This window comes from Nipponia nippon, unplaced genomic scaffold, assembly GCF_047370975.1.
Source record: "Nipponia nippon isolate SJK-2023a ecotype South Korea unplaced genomic scaffold, ASM4737097v1 scaffold_2, whole genome shotgun sequence".
NCBI lineage: Eukaryota > Metazoa > Chordata > Aves > Pelecaniformes > Threskiornithidae > Nipponia > Nipponia nippon.
In genome coordinates, this window is record NW_028262336.1 from 51,241,705 (window position 1) to 51,257,450 (window position 15,746).

General features: G+C 38.9%; 1 protein-coding gene across 4 annotated transcripts in view; it reads left to right on the top strand.

Moving 5' to 3' along the window:
* The window catches only part of MID1 (midline 1), a 357,917-nt gene that overhangs the window by 251,099 nt on the left and 91,072 nt on the right, over positions 1-15,746 (top strand). For all 4 annotated transcript variants that reach the window (XM_087758360.1, XM_087758359.1, XM_087758361.1 and 1 more), the window contains exon 2: positions 2,491-3,206. In XM_087758360.1, the coding sequence (XP_087614486.1) occupies positions 2,547-3,206 (660 nt within the window). In that variant the 5' untranslated portion in view covers positions 2,491-2,546. The remainder of the gene's footprint in view (positions 1-2,490; positions 3,207-15,746) is intronic.

The following is a 15,746-nucleotide window of genomic DNA, read 5'->3' on the forward strand; positions in this document are numbered from 1 at the left end:
TACCATAAAAAAGCCTTTGGTTAAAAGAAGTGCTTTAAGAGGGAAACTGAATGAATGAAACTGTTTGGCACACGAAGGAGCAGGAAGGATTTTGTACAGAAAGGATAGCATGGAAGAAAGTCCCGTATTCCAAACATGGTCCTAAGAAACAAACCCGAAAGGTTGTCAGGTTTTCACTGGACTGCCAATAGATGAGCAATGATTAGTTTGCCTTTTTAAAACATTGTCTCCTGCCAACCCCAAATCCGCTGCTCCCATTTCCAGTGCAGCGTTTGGCCTGCAGGATCAGTGGATGATGAGGTACACAGTTGTGGTGTGGAAGGGATTCAAACAATGTGAATGAGATTTTGATCTTCTGGGACTTCTGTGATACAGAGAGCGAAGAGGAGGAAAGACAAACTGGTCTTCATTTGCAGAAAAGGCTTTCATCTCTTCTGTGCTGTGTGGCTGTGGCTGAGGAGAGAGGAGGGGAGTTGTCTTCCTGCTTATATCAAATTGCCAGGCCTTTAATTTTGACCAGATGCGCCATGCAATTATGGCAGCTGATGGATAGTTATAAATGAATTAGTTTTTGGCAAACTGAGCTGTATTTCAAGTAAGATCAGCATCACAGAAGGTAGGGGAAAGCAAATTTTGTGATGGGGTCAGTGCATTTTTTAAATGGTCAGATTTCTTGGCAGAATAAAAGGACGCGTTAGTGCAAAGAGGCAAAGTATCCTAATTTCTAAGCATACCTCTGGAACAGACGCCTTGCTGCTCTTCCCACAGAGCAAGGAAGACTAAATACCAATGGGCAGTCTGAACCTTGCCTCTGTTTGCTGAACTTTCCTTTTTGCTGTGGTTCATATTGGGGTTATAGGTAGCATTCCTGTCACTGCCATCGCGCTCCCCACACTAATTGTCATGAAGTACAGAAGGTTCAAGCACGCTTGGTTCCCAAGGCTGCTAATGAGCCCTGATCTCTCCTCACCCTTAATGAACCAAGGTTTGTTTGGGGGGGACTCTTGTCCGTCCCTCCTTTTCCCTGGTCAGAGGAGGAGGCAAGAGTTCACACAACTGAACAATGACTTTACAGTGTAAAGACGATGCAGCTGTGCCATCTGAAGCCACCCTCAGTTATGAGCAACAAAGCTCAAATAGATTGTACTGTGAAGAGGTACAGCTCTGTGAGTGTGAAGCATAGCTTTTGCTTCTGCTTCACTGACCCGTCTGCTTGCGGCAGCGATGGGCCCTTGACGGGAGCTGAGGCAGGGAGAGCTGCGTAGGGCGACTCTTTCAAAACCACTCTCTGTAACGCCGAGTGCAGGAAAGGAGGAAGCAAAATGAAGTTTCAGTTGATCTCTGACGGGGGTGTACTGCTGCGGTCTCCAGAAAATCTCATGCCCTCCATTTAAAAGTCATTGATTCCTAATCCACTTCAGGTGATTAATAAGGCCACTAAAGTGAGCGGTAGTTCGTATGTTTTAGCAGTAGAGAGTACTTACACAAAAGTGGATGCATATACACACACACACACACAAACTCCTCCTAGGCAAATCACGCATTTCACTCTTTCACTACATTTTACTATCTTACTCTCTAGAGGCTCTTGTACCAGAGGTTAGGATCATCAGAAATTTGGGCTAAGCTACTGTTTATCATTTACTTCATCTGCCTTCCTTTAGGCATTTCAGTTACAACACTGTGCGATCCTTTAGCTATATTTATCTTACTACAAACATGTACATGATATATTTTGGGGCACAGGTACAGATGCACAAAAGTACAGGTACATATAAATGCAGTTGCATATGTTCTTGAAATAAATAGCAGGAGTATATTAGTATATATGTATCATACATATGTATTATATGTAAAATATCACATGCTTTCCTAGAAACATTATTCCCTGTGTATATTCAGATATATATTTATGCAGGTAAACACAGACATGTACTCTAAATGCTGTGCTATTGCTATAATAGCAAATGAAAATTACAATCTGATAAAATAACTTAATTGTAATAACGATTGTAAGGTTATCAGTTATAATACTCCAGACTAATCCTTGCACAATGCTATACAAAGGTGAAGTTTTTTAAAAAACTTTTACTACTAGATGAGTGAAGCCAAAAGCAGCATCTGCAGAAAAAAAACCTAATTTTGCTGTAATAGGCTGTTTGAAGGTCATCATTTTGGGTTTTAATAATGCACAGAAACATCTGCTGTTTTCTTTGATCGCATGAGAGAGAAAGGGAAACAGAAAGAAATTAAGAAGGAGCTTTTGTTTTGCATTCTTAAGTGAATGGGGGGGGGAGTGGTGGTGGTGGAATAAGGCAGTCCAGTTTTAAATACCTTGATGTGTGCATGTGCAGGTTCAAAACTTTAGATTTCTCTCCCGCCCGGCACGGTGGGTTGATAGCCCCGGGAGCAGTGGCGAAAGTTGACAACCCCCCACCGCTGACCCCTCATGTTCTCTCTCCCCTAATCGAATTTTACATGTGTTTCCAGATAGCTGATCAGCTTCCCTGGATTTCGCTGACGCCACAGGAAAGCTTTGCCTGAAGATGGAAACACTGGAGTCGGAACTGACCTGCCCTATCTGTCTGGAGCTGTTTGAAGACCCGCTGCTGCTGCCTTGCGCTCACAGCCTCTGCTTCAACTGTGCGCACCGCATCCTGGTCTCCCACTGCGCCACCAACGAGCCGGTGGAGTCTATCACCGCCTTCCAGTGCCCGACTTGCCGCTATGTCATCACCCTCAGCCAGCGCGGTCTAGACGGGCTCAAGCGCAACGTCACTCTGCAGAACATCATCGACAGGTTTCAGAAAGCCTCTGTCAGCGGGCCCAATTCCCCCAGCGAGACCCGCCGGGAGCGGGCGTTCGATAGCAACAGCATGTCGTCCTGCGAGAAGGTCCTCTGCCAGTTCTGCGACCAGGACCCTGCCCAGGAGGCAGTGAAAACCTGCGTTACCTGCGAGGTGTCCTACTGCGAGGAGTGCCTGAAAGCCACTCACCCCAACAAGAAGCCGTTCACTGGCCACCGTCTCATCGAGCCCATTCCGGACTCTCACATCAGGGGATTAATGTGCTTGGAGCACGAGGATGAGAAAGTTAACATGTACTGCGTGACCGACGACCAGTTAATCTGTGCCTTGTGTAAACTGGTCGGGCGACACCGTGACCATCAGGTGGCAGCTTTAAGTGAGCGCTATGACAAGCTAAAGGTTAGTGCTACCTCTCATCCTTTCTAGCCAAGCAGCATGTGGTTGGGAAGGAAAGTGCTCTTTGGTTGCATGCTAAATTCCTCATTTGGGCAGGGATTGGGAAAGGTAGGTGCACAGTCTCTAATCAGACTAGATACATGTGCAGATCTATGTGTGCATTTGCTTATCACCATTTAAAAGGTGTCGGATTTTGCTTAAGGAAAGATTCCTCAGTTTTGCTTTGATTTCTTTATAGCTATCATAAGGAATATGCAGCATATACTACTGTTTAGGTGAATTTTCTTATCTACCTACAGCTTTATTCATGGCAGCTGGCAAGGTTTAGTGCTGACTGCACATACACAGGCACTGACTGAAATGTCAGGCATTCTTTGCATATGCTCTGCTGTTGATTATTTTTCATTTGGTTGCTTTCATTGTGAAAAGCCCTTCCCATCGCCGCTAACAGGAGATGCATTTATCTGTGCCGGCTTCAGGGATGCCAGCTGCCCGTCCAACCAGGGAAACCGAATGCTGGCTCCACTCTTCCCGCGCTGCCTCCCACCCGGGCTCGCAGGCGGCGCAGTTCTGGAAACAAAACCAAAACTGTTTCTGAGCTTCTTCTGGCATTCCCACAGTTCGGCGAGCTCCTGGCACATCTCCTACCAGGTAGCTGGGAAACTCTGGCAGACCCCTGGCCCTGCGCAAGACACCCTGGGTGGGTGGCAGTGGGCAGCCAGGTTTCAGGGTGCTCTGGCAGCTCTCCAGACTGCTGGCGGAGGCAGAGCTCCCGCTGAACAGCAAGGCCAAGGCAAGTGTCCTCCCACCCACCTAGATGCACGTTCCTCTCGTGCCGATTTCAGTGCTGCTGCAGAGCAAAGGCAGGAATTAAGCATCCCATGCTTTCCTCCACCCACTGCCTTCGGATGGTCTGCATGTGCCTGCGCGCGGCTGGGGAGAGGATTTTGTAAAGATGGACCGCAATTGAGAAACCACAAGTGTGGAGGGCAAAGCTTATCTGCCAGCCTTCTCACACAGAATTTCAGAGGTAGAAAAAGAAACTGAATTAATAGGTTTAACTAACAGGAAAGGTTTTCTTAAATACCTTCAGACAAAGATGTGTGGCTGCACACATGTCTATGATAACTTTAGGTGACTGCAGGTGAAATCTGCATACATGTGCTGTGTGGGTTTTGTGCCTCTATGCATGTGCAAACATGCAGATCATATTCTGTGATTATATTAACATAATGAAAGACGCCTCTTTACCTGGACCTGATAGCTTCCTTTCATCTCTTAAAGACTTCTTCATTTGCTAAAGAGGAGCTGTTATTTTTGCTTTCTTTTTTTTCTGAACTGGTTTGTTATTTTAATAGGTAAGAGTTTAGCTCTTGATAAAATGGGGCATGGACTATAAATGTGAATAGAAGATGCATGGACTTACAGTGCTTTTCAATAATCCAACGGGTTTATGTCCTTAACAGGTGCTACTGTTTAGTAAGCTAACAGTGTATTGTTTATCAACTTTATATGAGTAGGAATACACTACTTAACATGAAATACTTTCAACATGAAATACCTTCAATACCTGATAAGTATATTTTTGAGGATGTAAAAAAGTAGTAAACATTTCTTAGTGTTAATGTACGTAGATATTGCATGTCTTGAAAGAAGACTTTAAAAGGTATGTCACTTCTCTTGAGATCTTTGACTTAATATTTCAGATAGGAAAAAAAAATTAGGGCATTTTTGCATGATCTGTGGCTTTTCTGTGCAAAGATGCCTAAGCAAACTCTGAAAGAGTATCTCAGACAGGCAAGTAACATTCACAGTAGGTGCTACCCAGTTTAGCTAATTTGGCAGAAGCCTAACAGAGTACTTTCCACCAGCCTCCTTGAACAGTAATTCAAGTACTAATTTAATGGTTAGTGTAGGCCTGAGTCAAATAACTCTTTCCTTATAATGGCAACTCCTAGCATTGTTTATAATGTCTGTATGATTTTTTTTTTGATACATGGACTTTCTTTGTACCCAAACTATCTAAAAGTAGTTTACACAGGCAATTATTAGTCTACATGAAATCCAGTTGCTATCCTCTTTGTCATGAAGCAGCCTATTTCACTTTGCTAATGCCAGTGATGACATCAGTCATGCCAATTACGCTGGCGATTAATGACACGTTTATAGTCTGAGCCCAGGAACGGTAGGCTAGGTGATTTCCATCCAGGTCCAGCATCCATTCTCTGTTCATTAGAAGGTAACCTGAAAACTGTCTTTCCTTTCCTCATTGCCTCTTCCATCTCAGAAATTTTTGCTGCTTTATATATCAAACTTCAAGAATGAGATTTTCAGTTCCGTAGATTGGCATTTTTCCCTCAGGGGTAAAGGAATGATACCTGTTCACACCAGCGTTTGGTCGCTGAGAGGCAAGAATTGTGGATCCATTTTCACGTTCAGGTCTTCTCCTTCACAAATGGTGGTGCAATCTCTTGAGTCACTGCTTGGTCATGCTGCTAACGTAAATCTTAGGTACAAGCTTGCAGATGGTCTTTGTTAAGTTGCAGATAATGTGCACGCGCCATTGACAAATTCAGTGTTCAAGTGGATCAGAAAACCCCCACCTGAAAAAATGGGTTGTTGCTTGCTATATTGCTGCTGCAGGTTTTTAAAATACGTGGGGTTTGACAGATAGGCTACCCAAATCTTTAAAAAAAATTCTGAAAGAATGAGCATGCAGTAGCCAATAGTATAGTGGATTCATTAAAAAAATGAGTGGTTAATTGTATCTTTAAAAAAGAAAAGCAAAACCACTTCAAGTGACTCTTTCTTGAGGTTTTCTTTTTAAATCAACACATTGTTGATGCTAACAACAGCAACTGGTGTTGCTCTGGTTGTCAAGCTATGCTAATTACTTGCATTCTCTTCCAGCGGTGTTACTAATTATTTGAACAATATCTCACCCTTCATTAAGCATAGGACAAAAGATGCCATTACAATCTAGCTCCTTTTGTGGCAAAAATGAAACCCCTTAATTAGGAGTTCTGTACACTTGTCCAACAGAGGCGTCTATGCTGAAGTGTGTTTAACAGTCAATGTAATTGCAATTGTGGACATCTGAAAATGAGAAAGTGTTTTTCTTTGGCAGCTGCAGCCCCAACCCTGAGAGGTGCTTTTCTTTCTCAACTTGTACTGGGGTGGAGGGGGTTGAGGGCACTTGTGTTCTTCCAGGAGCGATCCTTTCCTGCGTAGTTATGCAACCACATGAGATACGTTCACACTTATAGTTGTTTTAGTGTTTATGGATTCAGTGTTGGGTTTTTTTTTAAGTAGATCATAGACAGATGCGTATTAAAAATGGAAAAATAATAAACTATAACCAAAACAGAGAACAGGCAATATCCTGGTGATATGCTGAATTTATGAGGTCGTGGTCAAAATTGTGGTATAAATTAGAAATAATTTTTAGCTACATAAATGATGAGAGCTTTAAAAATAGAAGGTGCAAATGCTTATGCTTAGCTCACCGTATTACCTCAGAGAAAACATTTGTGGCTAATTACTTTTGATATTAATTCTTTGCTTTTTATGTTGTTGCAATGGAAAGGAAAAGATAATTGAAAAGTACATTCATTTTTTTTCAGAGAAAATTCATAAAATTACCATTGTTCTATAGATGTATTTATACTCAAGAAAGTGACAAGAAAAATTAAAAAATAAGATTTATGTTGAACAAGGGAGAATATCTTGGGGAGAAGTTACAAGGTATGGAAAGTTATCTCTCATTTAATATTAGCCAAGAAGAGGTGTAACAGAAGAGGAAGACAGACGGTAAGCCATATTTTTAAATAGTGTAAAGCCAGCGTAACTCCATTGAAATAAATATTTTTACTCACCTTCATATTTACTGAGAATCTGGCCACTGACACACATATTCTTGCCAAAACATAATTTTGGCACAGTTTTTGTAGTGCTTAGTCAAGAAAGATCTTTTGTTGAATCGAACTGCTGTAGGTTAGCTGTGGTTCTCCATGTTTTTGTTTGAATCTTATTAGTGCTGACGTGTATTGGGCATGTTTACGAAGGCAGGGCAGTCTTCTGAATGGCACTTAGCAATTCCAGGAACAAAAGGAAGCTTCTTGTTTGTGTGGTTTTCACCTAGTTTTAGTGGCAGAATTCATACACATCTATCTTTCCTACACTGTTGATTCAGGATGCAAGGGTTTGATTTTCCACAGTGTGTCAATTTAATTACTCTCAAATATTTTTTTTGGTGGGAAGCAGCCATAAACTATTCCATGCACGGAGAATTGCATTCAACTCTTACAAGCCTGCTTTGACTGTGTAAAGGTAGGAGACTTTGTCAGGTCCACAGCTTCTACAAGTAAAGCACAAAAATATGTCTGCTTCCCTGCTATGTATATTATGATTTTAAAAACTTCTCATATTTAAATGTCTTTGCAGAGATACTGGCAAAATATGTGTTGAAGCTTTCCAACTATTTTTATTTGGCATTATTTTGTAGTTGCAGCTTGATCATTAATTGGCATACTGTGATATCATAAGAACCCAGCACTTAACAAATCTATACTTGTACAAACAGTGGGGTTGACAATCCAGGAACATTGGTTTCTGGACATACATATAAATATATTATGCACATACATGTAAATATGTTTCTATATACATTTTATTCATTTTATGCACATATTTATAGTGCTTGTGTTATTATATAAAAGGCAATACTACATATGTTTGTATGCATGTGTATGTAGACTTGTTTGTCTAGCATAGAAATACATGAAATTTCTAGTAATAAGTTCATGAATATCTAGAATCTTGAATCTGAATAAATACACATATGCCTATATTTTAAGTAAATACATACAGTTTCATATATATGTGTAGGTCAGTAAAAATATATTTGATCACATATATATATATATATATATATATAAACTACTACACTTTAATTGTTTTACTTGGTATCCATTTTTAATATTCCATGCATATATCTTTTTTTAGTAGCTGAATATTTTCACATCTAAATTTATAGTTTCCCTGTGTACCCTTAACTTTACTAACTTCGTATTTAATGGACGCTCTTTAACTGGAAAAAATCCAACTGATATGTAAAAACATAGTATGTCAGTGTTATAGTGATACGTGTTATTAAACATTTAGATAAGTGGCACTTTTCCTTACATGGTACTTAATAGATTCAGAGTGTAGAAAGTTACTTTCTATAGTGCCAGTTATGCAGGTTTAACATGTAGTTAAAACACTATATCCAACCTGAAATAATGTGGAACTCGTGGACTTTCATTATTATTAGATTATTTTTAGATTAGATGAAGCTTGATATTATTATTAGATTATTATTAGATTAGGTACTACTTGACAGATATTTCAGTGTATTCATTTTTTATGAAATTAAAATGATGAATGGTCGCATCTATTAGTATGGAATATTATCTGATATTACTTAACCCAGAAATAGATGCAAAAATATAACTAATTTGCTATGCTTCAGTATTTGCAAAGATCCAAAAATATTAAGTTGTTGCATAGAAGAGGATTGATGCAGGAATGAACTATTCTACTACAAAGGTTTTCCAGCTACACTTATTTTATTACATTAATATATAACTATTAAGGCAGACTTTAGAACATTCTCTCTTTAGTCTAGTGTTATCTCAAGTGGCTGTGTTTCCTCAATCTGGTATTTCTTTGGTGGAGTTTAGAAGGATAATAAAAAATGTCAATACATTAATAACAACATTAGTCCTTTGGAGGGGGGGGTGTTTGGGCTTTTTTTGTAAATTTTAGACTGCTTTAGCATAGTTTGCAGTTCCCTGTCTTTATGACTGTGGATAATGAACTATGACTTTGCAATACTTATAAGTACTATGAGATTGTTTTTATTTTATCTACTTAAGATCCTTTAAAAAATATAAACCATAGTTTTTTAAAACTTACTTTCTCAAATTTAACAGTTGGCAAGTCTTTCAAAAATGTTCACATACTACTTATTTCCTTCAATTTTTAGGGGAAATGATGGTGTTGAAGGCATAATCTATTCAGGAAGAACAAGAGAATTAAATAAATTTGTAAATAGTATGGCATTATCATCTTTGTTCTCATGACTCTGGTTTCCAGGGAAGCCAAACTAGGCATTAAGCAAAATATATTTTCATACTTTTCCACGGATCTGGTCCAAACTGTTCAGATAACAGACTTTAAGTCCATGTTCTAGCTCTGAATTTGCTTATTGTAATGATCTCTTGACTGACCCTTCATTGCTTATGCGTTTTTAGATAATGCGATGCTTGAAAGTTGGTGCTGGAATACAGTGCACGACAGATACTTCCTCAGAATGAGAATTTGTATTTAAACAATAAATAATAAAGCAATAAAAATGGAAATGAAGCAAATAGATGAGGTTAAGGGCAAATAATGAACTGTTTTAGAATGCTGGGCACAGGTTGACCCTTTGTTTAGGAAACGCAGTGTCTGCCTACTACAGTAACAAAGATAGGATTGGTAACAGGAAAAGTTACAAACAAGTGACCTTTCAAAGGCAGAATATTTATGGGTTGTAGCATCACAGTACATTTTCTTATAACTGATAAATAGAATGAGTAAGCAAATTCCTTCAGTGCTTTTCCAGGGAATGATAAAGCTAGTTGGGGAAGTATGGCTAAAAACACTTACCATGGACAGTAGGCTAAAAGTCACACCCTTCAGTGGCATTGAGAGGTGTGTGTGTGGAAGAGTATGACTATGTGTATCTATACGTTAGGTATGTATATTCTGAGCTTATTTTAAGGTATAAATTTATTTTAATGCAAATATTAAAAAAAAAAAATGTGACAGCAAATACATTTTCAGACAAAGGTGAAGGTAGTTTATAGTACGCGTTAAATAGGAAAAAAAAACACCCCAAAACCTGGATGTAAATATCTCCCAAATAAGCACTGCAGAACACTCAATATTCAGATTTCTCTCAAGCTTTAATTTAATATGTTAAATTACTCCATGAAGAGAAATCCAAATTACTTTAACTCTGCCCTGTAATGACATACAATCACAGGAGCATGATTAAAGCATTTTAGCTCTTCATCTTATGTAATAGGTCATGAAAATTGCTCAACATTTTTTTTCATATTGTCTGATCTTAAAACACAAATCCAGCAATGATCCCAGTACACTACTTTCCATTTCTGGTTTTACAAGTGTACGTCTATTATGGTTTTCTTTGGCCCTCTTTTTTCAGCAAAATGTACGCTTCCTAGCAAAATGATAATTCTTGTATATATCCTCAGCACTGTGAACCTATACATAGGGGCTCATACCAATCAGAAACGGTGCCTAATTTGGAAAGCATGAATAGTCCATGGAGAGGAAATCTCCTCCAGAAGGTCATGGACTGGAAAGCCATGTTGGGTGGCTAAAACATACTTTGGACTCAAAGCCTGATATGGGTGATAAGATTGTGTGTTCCCTCTTTCTCCCATCTGTATTTACCTCTCCCCAAAACCAGCCATCCAGCCCCCTATCTCCCTTGGCATCCTTTTTCTTTTGCTGGGAAGGACATTGTTGCCACCAAGAGCAAGCACACACACACCGAGGACATGGGGCGAGGGGATTCCTGCCCTTCACAGCTTTCACGTTTCACTTATAATGCGCTCTTGCAAATCAGACAGATCCTGCTCTGTTTTCCAGTTATCTAAAGTCAGTGAAAAATGAAGGAGGAGCAAAGAAAACAGAAAATTAGATTATTTTATCATAGTGTGACTATACTGAGTTATTCCTAGACCTTCTGTAAATGCTTACTTAAGCAATTCTTTCCCATTTACAGTATAAATGCTTAATTGAAAGTGCATTGTCTTCATCAGTAAAATGCTTAGAATGTGTTGGGTAGCTAACAAATAAGTAATATATCACTGACTTTCTTGATGATGTGCCTTCATGGTGCCAGCAGGATTGCTTTTTACAATAGACTTGACTTTTGTAATTTCTGCAGGCTGGAGTGGAAGTATTACTTGTTTTATGAATTTCTCCTTTGTGTGGGCTGTTGGCCCTATGCAGTATCCCAGTTTACGACTGTGGAAGGGGAGCATGTGCAGGGTTGTTCTAATGCCTCGGACAAAAGTGCTCAAGGGACTGGAGCTCTGCGCTGCCTCTGTAACTTACGGGTCCCCTCTGTTAGAGCTTACTGACCCACTTTCAGCTGTCCCCAGTTGCTAAGATGTGAGATTTTGTCATAGCTAGAATTGCACTGCAAAATCTAGAAAATTCTGTGCCACCTGCTAGCACCTGTGTTTTTCCACATACACCTTGTCTCCTCTGAAAGAGCTCCATGAGATTCTGAGCGCTGAAAACTGGAAAAGGAAGAAAATGAGACAAGCAATGTGTCCGTAGTCAGGAGTATGGTTCTGTAGAAATATTTCCCCATCCATTTCAATTACGACACTATTGCACTTCCAAACTTTTTGGGCTATTTACGTGTTTTTATTGAATGCATGCTCAAAGTTGCATCAGTTTGACTTTGAACACAACAGGGTTTGGTGGTTTGGGTTTTTTTCCGTGCTCACAACATTTGCATTTTTGGAGAAAAGAAAATTTCCTGCCAAAATGTAATCTCAGTCTTCTCTTTTGAAACTTTGCAATTTTATCTTCCTTACAGTATGTTGGCCATAATAACATAAAGTAGCAGTATGATCCTATAATTATATTTTACAGTATGAGAGGGATCAAATTCAGCACAGATGAGAAATGTAACTGTTGTGCCTATGGCTAGCTTTTTCCTTTGCAATTTATCTGTTCAATTAGTTGTGATATTAAGAATGATCTTCTAAACTACGACAGACCCCTCATTCATAGCCTTTTAGTGGCCCACAGAATATTGGCTGCAGAAACAAAATGCTGAAAATTTGAAAAGGCAAGGATATTTTGGTGGAGTAATATACAATATACAACTTCATATCTATATGGAAATTGAGGGTTTTTTAAGATAAAAAAAAAAAAAGAAATCTCTGTGGGCATTTGTGACTTTGGAACAGACAGTATTCCACTGTACTATCGTCTCTGCCAACCACATCTGTAAAGTATAGAAATGATTTTACTTAATTTTACTATGGCAATTCCCAAAGGCTCAATTCAAAAAAAGTCCTGTAATATAAGATCTTGTAAAAGTACATGAGATGTAATCCCAGCTTCAAGGAATATTATTTAGCTATGCTTAGAACAAAATACAAAAGCAAGCATGACAGGTACGTAGAAATTTTATATGGTCACAGTAATACTCAGGCGAGCTGTTGGCATCATGTAAATGGGTATGATTAAATAAGAAAAAAGTTTTAAATTAATATTGGCTAGTTCCACTAGTCAGCAGAGGCACTAGTATTTGATTTCTTATAATTATTCTGGTTTGAAATACAACAGCCTCACTCCCCCTGTGTCACTATGCCGAAAGGCCTGGATTCTTGTGCCCTTAGTTTAGGAGAAGAGGTCCCAGTGCAACTCCTGGCTCTGTATGTCCCATCTTACATGCCAGTCTAATAACAAATTAATTCTGATGTCCAAACTGATGTTAGTACACTGTTATAACAGTACTCTCTATTGACTGAAAATTTACACTCCCTAAATTTGAAAAAGAACTGAAATATGAGAGATTCCAAAATATGAGAGAATATCTATCTCTAGGAGAGATTCTCTTCTATCTCATAAGTGTTTCAGCTTTTATTTCTTAACGAAATTATGGTTTTGATATCACATTCTTTTTCCCCAGGGTATTCTAAATAAAATGAAAATAAAAACCTGGTACAATGAGAAGAGATCTTTCATGTAACATATGCAACGGCTCATATAAATTACAATAAATAGTAATAAAATGTGTAGTCTTTTCTCAAAAAGCTGAGAAGTACAAAAGGGCGTTTTCGATGCCATTACTTCCTACTCCTATACTGCACGAATCATTTCTTACACCATTACTTACCGTACGCTCACCAGTTGTGGGTGATAAATCATCATTGTTAATACCAGGACAGATGAAGATGGGAGCAGCAATCTGCTGTTGGGCTGAGTGAAGAGATAGGAGTGAGAGGGGGACAGAGCTCTTGCATCCCACAACTAATATCAGGATGGGATTGCTAATATACCTGTTGTTCGGGCGTGTGCCTAAAATCATAAGCCACTCCAGCATTTTTTCTGTATTGTTTTCTGTAATTCCACCTATAGTGTACACACATCTTGAAACACATACTTTAAAGGTATTAAACTTCCATTTTTGCCTCAGAAGATAAATACTAACGTGTTCAGCTACAAATAAGCTGGAACATCTCTGATGGCAGATAGTGCTGGAAGATTTCTTAGCATGCTCAGAGTATCAGAGCTGGAGGAAGCAATGACTAATTACTGATGAAGACAAAAATAATAAAAGTGCTTCCCTGATCAAAATAATCCAGTTTTTCTCTTTTCTTTAAATTTTGTTTGCATGTATGTGGATACTTTTATGACTTGCCAAACTCTCCTGTTTCCCCCATGCAGTTTATATTGAGAGTTCATGCTATCTGTGAATAATGATGTCAATTCAAGCTTGCAGTGGCTTTGAATGTCAGAGAAATTTTCCATATCTAAGTCTAGCTGATAGGTAAAAAGAGTTAAAGATGAGAAAAAAAAACCCAATCATCTTTCATTAACTATCAGAGAAATGAAAAATCCAAAGTAAAAGAGAAGAACTTGCCTTGCTGTATTAGTTATATAGATGGATGTTGTTCTGGTTTTCGGGACAGTTGTGTACCCTGGTAAGGTACCCTACTTCACCAGCTGGCAGTTGCTGTAGGCTCCTGCATTACAGTAGCCTCCCCACTGAAACTCATCTCTGTGCTTCTGGAGTTGTACTGGCTATTTTGAAATGTGAGGCTGTGCACCCGAGTTTTGTTATTTGTTATGATACAGTCAAACTTTAAAAGAGATTAAAGACAGGCAGCTGTTCACAACATATGTGTCTCATGGTAGAAGCATTAAGCAGACTTGTTAGGTTGTAGCTAATGACAGTGTGTGCAAATTTTATTTCCGGATTAAGCCAGCCCCATATGGAGAATATAACTCATTCAAACTGAATTTCAGCAATATCTATCTTAATAATAAGTTAATAAAGAGAAGAAAACATATTCATCAGTGTATGGATGACAGTTCATCTGAATAGGTATTTAACATGTTTTATTTGTGGCCCAAAGGCTCTGAACACATACATGCAAGAAATTCCTTCAAAGGAATAATTGAAGGAACTATTAAAATATTACAAATACTATTTGACTGACATAATCAGTGTTAAAAAAATAAAATTCGTCAATCTGAAAATAGATGTTTTCAGTGCCTTTCCCAATATACCAAACCTGACTGTATTCTGTAAACTATAAAAGGGAAAAAATATATGTGCAGATATGCAAGAGATTGGTAGAGGTGAATGCTTGGGAGAGAAAAGCCCTGTGCTTTCCTACTAGTCGTGGACCTCCTGGTTGCTGTATGGTGTTCCCTATGATTCCTGCTTCCCCCGTGTACACAGATGCTGGGGGCTGCTGGGGCAGTGGGTCACTCCAGGACGGCCCTACCAACACTGGGGCTCTCCCATTGCACAGGGTGTTCTTCAGCTTGGTGGCGTTTGGTTTTCTGTGAGTAAGTGGAAGGCTAGCACTGAGGGTTAAAATTCACCAGTACGTTGAAAACTCTGCCATGTGAGGGAGCTCCTGCATTGAGGCCCTTTTTCATCCCAAGGGGTGATAGGTGCCCACTTACCAAAAGGACCCACTCGAGATGCCTGGTGAGGTTATGCAAACTTTGGGTGAATTTATATGATGATGCAATCTTTTCTTTCATGTGCCTTAAGTATGGGCAAGCATGCTCTCTCCCCTGCATTCGATTACAACTCTCAACTTAAAAAATGTGCTGCAGCTTGGGAGGGAAGAGGCATTATATTAGACATACAATAATGTTTTCACCCTCTTTTGAGCATTTCTTATGATCACTCTTGAGGAAAAAGTGACCTTTCCATTCATATCCACCAGTTAGAGCAGCAACCATGAAGCTTTTTTGTGTTTTCTACGTTGTCTCTCCCTCTGCTGAATTAGCTTTCTTTTCAGACTTGGTAGACATGTGCTCGAGCTCTCCTGAAATTCTGATGCACTGAAATTCTTATGCAGGCAGGATGCTATGAATTACTGTAGTTCTTTTTTGGTAAGAATATTATCAGAGGAACCTTTTTTTACCCCTTTAATTTACTTGATTACTTCCAGCTTTGTCCATATTTATACAAATTGAAAACCTTTGTTTGAACATGTAGTAAATTACCCTAAGTAATACCACCTCTTTAGATTAATAATTTTCTTGTAATGTCTCTTGTTAAAAGAGACTGGGTAAAGAGATTGATAAGCTAATAAAACTTTCTGAATCCCTGAAAAACATTTAAATGAAGTCTGAATTTTGAGCAGTTTTAAATGGGTTCTTGTTCTGCCTAAATCGGTTTGCATGTTCTCACTTGAAAGCAATGTAATTTTTCTG